The 11141-nt window shown below is 35.5% G+C and overlaps 1 protein-coding gene across 1 annotated transcript in view; it reads left to right on the top strand.

Moving 5' to 3' along the window:
• The first annotated feature begins 298 nt into the window (after nucleotides 1-298).
• LOC129271436 (glycine receptor subunit alpha-4-like) overlaps nucleotides 299-11141 on the top strand; it is a 29272-nt gene continuing 18429 nt past the window's right edge. Inside the window, exons 1-2 of the mRNA XM_064094914.1 lie at nucleotides 299-503; nucleotides 7278-7345. Of these exons, the coding sequence (XP_063950984.1) occupies nucleotides 299-503; nucleotides 7278-7345 (273 nt within the window). The remainder of the gene's footprint in view (nucleotides 504-7277; nucleotides 7346-11141) is intronic.

The following is an 11141-nucleotide window of genomic DNA, read 5'->3' as shown; positions in this document are numbered from 1 at the left end:
CATTGTACTTGTACATGTTTATCGCATTTTATGAAAATACAAATAGATTCATTAGAATTTTGACTTTCAACATTTCTTGTGGTTATACATAGCTAGGCCTATTATGCTGGAAGATAATAAGCTTATCCAATTTCAAACATGCAGATTTGTGATAAAAACTATGATAACCTCTACTTTGGCAATGAACATGATAAACTTTTTTTTAATAAAAATTCGTTAAATTATTCGAAATGAAATGAATATCAACCATTTAACTTTCTCGACATTTTTTCTTTGCTGTTTTATTTTCTGCAGTAAGATGGAATCAGCCACGGCGAGATCGCCTGACTCGCAGCCTTCATCAGTGTCTATGAGCGAGCCTGGTGGTGGGTTAGATTGTATGTCCGAGATGTCATCGCAGAGCGATCCTCCTTCCGGTGGCGGTCATGGTCTCAGCGGACCATCCGCCATCTTGCACGAAATACTTCAAACCTATGATAGCAGAGTCAGGCCAAACTATGGGGGTAAGTGCCCATGTAAAGATGTTCTTGATTTTGAAGTTGGTAAGGAGCTTCTTTTTGCACGATCATGCTTCTACGACGATGACATTGACGTTTGAACCATCTGCGCATGCGTTAAGTCTGAGGTTTCGTCGGTCCTCTAGTTCTTACGACTGTTGTGAATGTGTTTTGATGAAAACAACGACGTGATATTAAGAGAATTTCGGTTACGTGATCCGTTTTTTTTTAATACGCCACTCCGAGTATGTCCTGTACAAATAAAAAAAAGGAAAAGAAAAGAAAAATAAGAAGAAAAGAAAACCCAAAACGACTCATTCGCAGAATGGAAATGGTTACACCAGACGGCACAAAATTAGTTGTCAACTGTCGTGGAAGCATTTGTCGTCCCAAAGGACAACTTCCTATCGTCGTCTTATCATGACCAAATTTTGTTCAAATAAATGAAATAAAAACGAACAAGGAGACTCGGTCCAGAGACTGATATAAGTTTCTGTCATGTTAGTATGGAAAGAAATTATACAGAGCATGTTTCATAAAAAATAAATCAATATAAACTAATAAAATTTACATGATAATATTTACAAAGAACGAGTAAGAGACACAAGGGGAAATAATATTTCTATGCTCTTGGAGACAAAGAAAAGACTATCAAATACACAATCCTCTTTCATGATGGGGGGAAATACAATCAAAGAAATCCACCCCGGCGCCTCGTTTCCTTAAAGGGATGGTCCAGGCGGGAGATAGTTATATCTCTATAAATAGAGTAAAATTCATAAAAAGCAAAATGCTCGAAATTTGATCAAAATCGGATAAAAAATAACAAAGTTATTGAATTAAAGATTTGCATTATTCCGGTGAAACAGTTCTAGGCGTGTCTTTATGAATATTCATTAGGTGGGCTGATGATGTAATATTCCCACTTGTTCTTTTGTATTTTATTATATGAAATTAGGTTTATTCAAAATTTTCTACCAAGAACTAAAACAATTGGATTGACAGTTGATTAAGTGCATTAGTTATTTATTGCCGCAACTTATTTTATCATATTGGAGACACATCATTTCACATGTATGAAATAATGAAACATATGTGATTTCATGTATTAACATAAGAAAAGGGAAAGTGGGGATGTGACATCATTAGCCCACCTATAATGAATATTCATTACGATGTGCATATAACTGTTTTCACAAAATATCGATAAACTTTAAAATTCAATAACTTTGTTATTTTTTTCCGATTTTGATGACATTTTCAGCATTTTGCTCTGTGAATTTTACTCTATTTATTCAGATACAAATGTTTTCAGCCAAGACCATCCCTTTAACTCCCATTAGACAGGAGAAATAAGGGGAAATATCTTTACGAATGTGGGAAGAATAAAGAAAAGAAATAATATAAGGCAAAACAGATGAGGGAAAGTGGCTTTACAGAAGGGGGGCAACGGTGCATTATATGCCTATGTAAAACATGGATGATCCATGGTGAGAATGAAAGTACATTATATACACACATTCTCTCTCTCTCCCTCACTACCCCCCCTCTCTCTCTCCCTGCATGCTTATCCATCTTTTCTATTATTTATGCCATAATATATTGGCTAAAAGTAGACCTAGGTTTTGATGAAATATTGTAATTATATATTGTTTTGCTTATATTCCTCAAATTGTATATTTGTTTTGTACGACTTTATGTTACTGTTTCGAACAAAATATTGGCCGATGCCAGTGACGTTTTAATAAATTCAATTGAATTCAATTCACCAAAGTTACAGTTATACAAGTCACGATTGAATTACATCATCATTGTCATCATCACCACTACTATCACCATCATCATCGTCGTCATAATCGTCATCGTCGTCAGCATCATCACCACCACCACCACCATCATCATCATCATCATCATCATCGTCATCATCATAATCATCATCATCATCCTCGCCAACATTATCATCCTCGTAAACATCATCAACATCACCACCATCATCGTCATACTCGTCAACATCATCATCATCATCCTCGTTAATATGATCATCATCATCATCCTCATCATCATCCTCGTCAACATCATCAGCAGCAAAAACAACCACACAACCACCATCGCCGCAGACAACAGCATGAACAACGACAGTCGCTTCAGATCAATAAACGCCACATCATCAACTGATCAATTCGTACAAGAGATGGTCCCTTTCGGTCCCTTTTGATCAATAATGAGGCATTCAGATTCTACAAAATGTCAAGACTACTTGAGTTTTCATTGATTTATTTGCCAACTACCATGTCTCAATACTGTCGATCACCAAACACTAATGACTTCATCCCAAGCAGGTGAAATAAACTGATAAACATTCGATAATTTTACCTCGTCTTCCACCCCCGTCTTCTGCCAACACAAATAAACCTGAATCCAATTATTCATCTTTCTCTCTTATTTTTTGTTTTGCTTGTGAGATTCCACGGAAAGAGAAAATGACGTAGAGCGAAAGAATTCCTACTTTCTGGGTCGCCTGTTTTGGAAGTCCATTATGGAAATCTGGATCTGCCTCTACGCGTCAGTAATTCATATTATCATAATTTTTTAACTTTCAAGTTTTTTGATGACTTAGAAATCATCCATCAAAACATATTCAACCTACTTGGCTCAATCCCCCTTCGAACCATTCTTTTGCTTAATACGATCAGCTCCTTGATAAAACATGGGAAGACGTGAACAAAATATTGAAATGAAAGCAAATTATATTTTCTCGCTGCCTGGATTAGCGTAAGTGATGAAATAAAACGTAAAGACGTCACAACCCTTAACCCAATTTTGAAATCTAATGTTCCGTAACAATTAAATTAGTGCTGGCACCCTCTTGATAGGATTTGAAATTATAGTAATAATCATAATGAGTTTGAAGGGGCTGTAGGTAGCTAGGAAAAATCTGCTGATATTTGTCTTATTCCAAGTCGGAACTGAATGTATCAGACTCGGGAAGGGGGGTGCAAAGGGTATCATGACGTCACAACCATGGTTCAATTTTAATTGGTCTGGTATATGAGTAACTCTATTTTGTCATTCGAACTTTTTTAAATCACACATCGAAGTTTATAGACAAAATAAAGTCGACATTGATCAGAGATGATGCTAGCTTCAGTTTCGGAGGTATAGCTACCTGATAAAATGAGTAAAACTTTCAGATGGTAGTTTTATATATACCAAATAAACATTGGGACGACCTACATAATCAATACGGGGAATAATAAAACGGAAGGGCAATAAATCTGACCTTAGGGTAAAATTCATATTTTTAAATCAAAAATTTTTTCAAAAGAAAATGATATTAAGCATTTGTAGAAGTTGAATGTTTAATATCATTGAAAGTACGGAATCTTTATTATGTTTAATGGAAGTAATATTATACTGCACAGCAGCTTTAAGATAATAATCATCTTGAGCACATAAATCTACAATGTTGAAAATAACTTAAACAACGCTGTTTACTATGTGAATCGCACAGTAGTTGTTTAAGCATTTTAAACAAGTGTTTAAAGTCTTAAACAACAAAGTGTAAATTCAAATATTTAATTATCAATAATTTAAGCATGGTTGTTTAAGATTATAAACACTTCTTTAAACTGTATAAACAACTATTGTGCGATTCACATAGCAAACAGCGTTGTTAAAATTATTTTTAACAGTGTACAGCTATACAGTGCGTATCAAAAAAAGTTTACACTTAGAAGAGAATCCTGTAAAATTATACATTTGTAATATCCTGAACATTTTCCACATTTTAACATTGGTACAGATCCATTTGAACAAATGACGATATAACTGACGAAAAATATTTCCGCTTGAGTGAGCACCACTTACTTTTGAAAAGTTAGTGAAAAATGATTGGCGCAGAACTTTGAAATAGTTATGCGAATAAAAGTAGACCTTAATCATGAAGAACACGTTGAATTTAGCTAATAAAATTGATCTGAAGATATCTTTTACATTTTTTAACTTGTTTCCTTGCCAAAAAAACTTCGAAGAGTGCATTGCGCCCCATCCCACTCCCCCACACACCGAGGCCATCGTGACGATATTTGCTTTACACTGAGCTGTGATTTACATGAAATTGCTTAGGCTTGACTTTCATTTTGTTAATCATTGTCAAGCTTGGGAAAAGTGTGGAGAAACAAGTATTAATAAAAAATGAAATGTAAAACCACTTTAAATTATAAAAACTTAGTGAAAAAAATGCTGGAGATGTCAGATATAAACTTTTGTTCAAATTCAGTTCATGTCCTCAGATCCAGCTGGCACAAAAAGGGTAAAGTTTGTGTTTACTAAGTGCTGAAATTTCAATTTGGGTGGCAAATTTGTTACAAAATGCTTGAATGGATCCTTTTTATTTCAATTGACCAACAGTGCAAGGGAAATGTATGAGAAATGTTTCGCAGGGTAAGTTTGATTTCGCCCTTTCCCCTTGACACAGCGTGAAAACGAGCATTTCTGCGCAAACAGATTTCTGCGAGCTTTACAAAAATGGACAGTGCTCACTCAAGTGTAACATTCTGTCAAAACGTTTACTTTCATTGAATAGATGAGACCCAAACCCAAGATTATATGTGAAAAAATTACCCACATTTTCTATATCTTTTAATTCCCAGGGCTTTTTCAAAGTGTAAACTTTTTTTTGATACGCACTGTATACTTTCCTTTTTTTCTCAATTCCAAAAGGATCACACTTAAACATTGAAAGATAAAGATTTCATCGAGATTATTGATCGAGCTCATTTTTATTGTTGAACTTTTCAGAAATTGATTGTACCAAGGCTTCATCCTTGAAATATAAACTTTTATCTCATGTTCTGTTTAGTTTATGCAATTGAAAAGTATATTGGGTTATATACTTTTTAAAATGCTATTTCTTTTCTCTAAAGTATTGATTACTGGCTGGGTTATATCCTTTTTATCCAAGAACAAAATAATAAAATAAGATTGATTTTTCTTTTGTGCTTGAATATTTGAACTCTCTTTACGCATATCACTTACAGTGCGATGTCCGTAAAAGTAATTACATAAATATTCGAAAATATGAAATAGATACTTACCCTTTTTCCTTTCGATGAGTCTAGCAATGATGTCCGTCTCGAATGAAGTCCACTTTTCTTATTGAATTTAAACGGCTATTTTTTTCTACTAAAAACGGACGAATTAAGAGAGAGAGAAGATTCCGTATCTGTTTAACGGTGTTCATTTTTCGTTTACTTGGTTATTATTCTTCTCAAGAAATATAAAATTTCCGCATAATCCTTAAATATGATAATTATGATATAGTGATCATTACGACATGGATCGGAATTTATTTTGACGATTTCGAAGGCTTTTCATTTGCTTGAAATGATTTAATCCCGTAATTGGGCTATACATGTTATGTTTTAAAGGTTTCAAGATTCTTGGGGTAGGGACTTTACACTCTTAAAATAGTTGGGCAAAAATGCCCAACTTTCAACCAACCCTGGGAAACATATACTATCCACCCAACTATTGGCTAAAATCTGCCCAACTTGGGTAATAAAAAATAACAATTGGGTAACAAATTTGCTCAATTTTAAGTGTGTATCTCAGTTTTAAGAATACTGGCCCGTATTCTGAAGTCAGGTTTAACTTAGACTCAGGTTTAAAGTTGTGGTTTAAGTATGGGAAGCCAAAAGTATCATTTTCTTTATTAGGTTGTGCGTTTCTTATGTTTACTGTGCTCTTTCCTGATTCATCGATGGTGAAGACAATAATCTATACATACTTCCTAGACAATTATGAATGATATGAGAGCCAAATGAGCTGAAATATGATATCTCTACCGTTAGTGATTTATGTAACAATTGGCTGTCCATACTTAAACCACAACTTTAAACCTGAGTTTAATTTAAACCCGACTTCAGAATACGGGCCATAATGTTTATAAATAAGTATCGCAGTTAGAAGAAAATCTACTTATATCTGGTGGGTGTTTCATAAAGCTGTTCGTAAGTTTATAAGAGCGACTTTAAGAACGACTGGTGATCCCTTCTTGCGGTAAGTGGTATATTGAATCGGCGATGGTTTAGCGCGTAAGAAAGGATCACCAGTCGTTCTTAAAGTCGCTCTTAACTTACGAACAGCTTTATGAAACGGCCCCCTGATGATATTACTGGTACATACTGCAAACATGCATAAATAGGCCTATAATCAAAATGAAGCTCATTCTACATGCACTAACTTTTATCGAGACACAAGCGACACAATAGAAGTATATATCTTTACTGATTCACGGGAATTGGAGGCTCCAGAACAATTCCCGTCAAAACTGTTCAAATTTGTAATAAAGAAGACCAAATTTGTAATAAAGAAGACCAAATTTGTGGGCTCTTGAAGCATAACCACCAAAATGTTGTGTTTTGCTGGCTCCTTACTCAAGTCTCTCCTTCTAGTCGTATGTGCCAAACAATTTTGCTTTTATGTTATGCCTTTGCAGTTTGTAAAATTGATGGTTGAACTAAATGGAAATGGAATTTAAAATGTAGAAAAATAAGAATGATAAAATGAAGTTGGCCTACTTATCATTCGCAGTTAATGGTTAGTGTAAATCTGTGTTGATATCTATCGAACACAAGTCATGATGACAATGAATGAATGAATCAAGTTCAAGGTTCATTACTCATTACAATACAATATTTTCTGAAATCGAGTGGCTTTTATTTTTGATTGGATGGTCGATCATCATTGTTTGTGTCTTCTTTTATTTTCTTTGTACAGGAGCAGCTACGAATGTCGCCTGCAGTATCAATATCATTAGTTTGGATTCCGTCACTGAAATTACGATGGTAAGAATCTATTTACACCATCTATCAATCGGTTTTATCTTTCTCATTTCATGTAGTCCAGGTAAATGCCATTTTTTGGTAACGATCTAAATTAATTTGATCAGAATCCAATAAAACGATCAAAAAAGTGTTTATAATCATGTATTCAAAAATATTATTCTTGTAAAAAAATGTGTCATTGCTGATAAATTGACACATAAAGCATGGCATATCACCCAAATATCTGTTTTCGAACGATTATCGTACACTCTTTTACAATCATGTGCTTGTCTGTGTTGGAGATCTCCAGTGTGGTCACTTTTCAGCTTAGATTTCATTGCACAAATAAACCGAACCTGACTCGGGGTGTTTTCTCCAACTGATGAAAAACCCTTCTTTGACATATTTAATATTCAGTTACAGCAGAATCGAACATTTTGAAACTTTTTTAAAAATTGATTGAATTAAACATATTAATAAATATACGCATACTTGTATAGCACTTGTAGTTTGTGTTGAGCATAGTTTAGTTATCACATCATAGTAGGTCTATTACGTTCATGATGCAATATCAATTTCCAGAATATATTAAGCGCCCCCATAGCGGAGAAGTTTATGAAATCTATGTTCGGTATGACGTCAAATTACGCATGGTTAGTTCCCTGCGTGAATTTAAATGTCATTCAGTATTTTGAGGATTTTCATGGTATGTACAAGACATGGGTGGTGATTCTGGAGAGAGGAGAGACGGGAGGGGCTGTTGGTGTGACCTGTCCCCCTCACCCCCTCAATATTCGAATTGTGTATACATACGTGGAGAGGGGCGTCTCATCCCCCTGTCTGCCTGCCATGACCAAACAAGGAAAGTTACGATAAGGCAATGCAGAAGATGTACTTGTATCTTGTTTTATACCTTTTCCTTGATAGTCTGAGCGTTTGTTACGACCAAAGTCACAGTGACGCCAATTCTCCCTCCGTATCCGCGAGTTATCCCTTCGGATAACAATGATACCAACACAGGAACAATTACAATGTACAAATGAATTTGTTTGTTTATGCCCCCAAAACAACGGTTCTAATGTTCCTCTGTTCATTACAATCCTCAGATTTTTTTGTTAAGGCGGAATGAATTGTCTTTAAGCATGAACATGCACACTGCACAGTATAGTGGCGTCATTTTGCTGTAGAGTTGAATGTCATGACCGTTTTGCTGAGGTTGTTGTTCTACGTTGGACGCCGCATCTAGCCGTGACGAGGTCCGGCAGAGCATGAAGCAAAACCTCAACCATTTTCTTCGTTATTCCCCTATCCTTTAGAACCATCTGTCCCGATCCTTCATTAATCTTACCCCCATTTGCCCTTTCCGTTGTACCTGTCTTTAATAATGCAAAAACCTCCAAAGAGATTGTTTTATTGATGAACTTTATGTATGTAATTAAGATGTTGGAGTCTGTGTGTGTGTATGTTCATGCATTAGAGGCCCATTTAAATAAAAACGAAATGTCTGATCTTATTTTTCTCATCAATTTATAAGTTTCCGACTGTTAGGGCACTATGAAAACTAATCTAAACACAAGGATTCGTTTTTTTCTTACAAATTATATATAATGGGCAGCGTGGGAAGACGGAGAGGTAACAAGGGGATTTTCCATATGTTCACCAGATAAAAAATTAAAGATACCCTCCAAACAATATAAAGTAAAATTAAAAATGAAATAAAATCAAATCTGCTCTCTGAATAAGCTCGACCACTCCTCTTTCTCGCGTGTACATAATTATATTTGCCCTCACCCCATTCTGTGTACAACGATGGGAGAGGGAGATGTAATCTATAACTTTTATTTTACCATCCTCTCTCCCTGTGGGATCTGAACCTCAACTGGGTTGGGGGTTATCACTGGCGTACAGATGGAGGGGGAGGGGGCTCGGGGGCCATGGAACCCTCCAAAAACATTGAGACCAAGAAAAAAAAAGAGAGAAAAGGGTGGAATGTGATATTATTTTTTGAATGTTATGTCAAAATCTATTGCAAAAGTAGACTTTTGTATCAAAAATGTTAAAATGTATGCCCCCAACACCACTTTTGGCCCTTCAAAATTTTTTTTATGGCTTATTACGCCACTGGGTGTTATTAAACTAGAGAACGTGTTAATTTGAAGATTAAATTACCGATCGAATATTGAACTATAAATTAATTCCCAATATGGATGGACATGCCTCATCTTGTTTGAACTCATTTTCTTTCGCTCTTCAAGTTTTCACACCTAGAGATAATCTCCAGTCATCATAATGAACATTATGAGGGAATTCCGCTTTTTATAGGGATCAGGACAACAACCCCCCGGACAATAACCCCCCGGACAACTACCCCGGACAATTACCCCCGAGGACAATTACCCCCCGGACAACTACCCCCTGGACAATTACCCCGAGGACAATTACCCCCCGGACAATTACCCGCCGGACAACTACTACTACCCAGACAATTACCCCCCGGCCAATTACTCCCGGACAACTACCCCCGGACAATTACCCCCGGACAGTTACCCCCGAGGACAATTACCCCCTGGACAATTACCCCCAGAAAATCCCCCCTTCTCTCCAGCATCAATGTTAGAATTAAGCGGGACCTATTTTAAGTTATGGTCGGTGCACAGGTTTTCGAAATATTTTCTACTTTATCTTACGTTGATAACTTTTTCTTTCTCTTTTATATTGCTCTTTCTCCTGTTCTCTCACTTTCTTCTTTTTCCTTTTTTGTTTGTTTAGCGGCGCCTTCTGCATCATGAAAAATGGGGGGGGGGGGGGGGTTGCACCCGAAACCTCCCGTTTGGATATGCATATATACATCAGAAATGTGTAAACTGGCCCTCATACTAAGTTTTCATAGAACAATTGAACACGATTAGTCATAATAATCACAAATTATGAAAATGAAACAATGAAAATGAAAAATATATTTCATGTCACTATATTAAATTTTTCGCTCGCGCTTCGCGATCGCATAGCCTGTTCGATGAGATACATATCTTGCTAAAAAGGCTGATATGTAGCTTAAAATATCAAGTTTTGAAGTCGATATACAAAGCATATTTCAGCTCGGACATTATTCATTATTTTGTTTGATTTACAAATTGATTTGTTCAAGTGCTCTGTAAAATATCCGTTTTATGGTCTAAATATTAATATTTTCAGCAAACCGTCCTTAAAATGCACCTTAAACGAATTGTATACTATCATGATTGCCAATTTGTATAGAAAAAACACTGTATTTGATTATGTCATATTGTTTACAATTTAGTAATTTCCTTTTTTAATGTTTAATTGCTTTCACCCAAGAATAATACACACAAAAACACCTTGTAATTTTACCATTTAGGGCCTAAATGGTAAAATTACAAGGTGATCTTGTGTGTATTATCTTTGCATAAGGTTTTTTAGCTTACTGTATTAAGTTACAAAGCCACAACTTAATCTGGAATGTGCACCAATTGTTTCATAATTCTTAGCTTCTTGTTAGTTGAATTGTTTTAGAATAACAGGTTTGTAGGTCCTACTTGACAGTGTTAGTGTTATTATGACTAATCGTGTTCAATTGTTCTATGAAAACTTAGTATGAGGGCCAATTTTCTGATGTATATATGCATAGCCAAACGGGAGGTTTCGGGTGCAAGCCCCCCCCCCCCCATTTTTCATGATGCAGAAGGCGCCGCTAAACAAAAAAAAAAAGAAAAAAAAAAGGTGAGAGAACAGGAGAAAGAGCAATATAAAAGAGAAAGAAAAAGTTATTAACGAAAGATAAAGTAGAAAATATTTC

The sequence above is a fragment of the Lytechinus pictus genome, chromosome 2 (assembly GCF_037042905.1).
Source record: "Lytechinus pictus isolate F3 Inbred chromosome 2, Lp3.0, whole genome shotgun sequence".
Lineage (NCBI taxonomy): Eukaryota > Metazoa > Echinodermata > Echinoidea > Temnopleuroida > Toxopneustidae > Lytechinus > Lytechinus pictus.
Note: the sequence above shows the minus strand (reverse complement) of the source record. Positions and strands in the feature narration are given on the sequence as shown.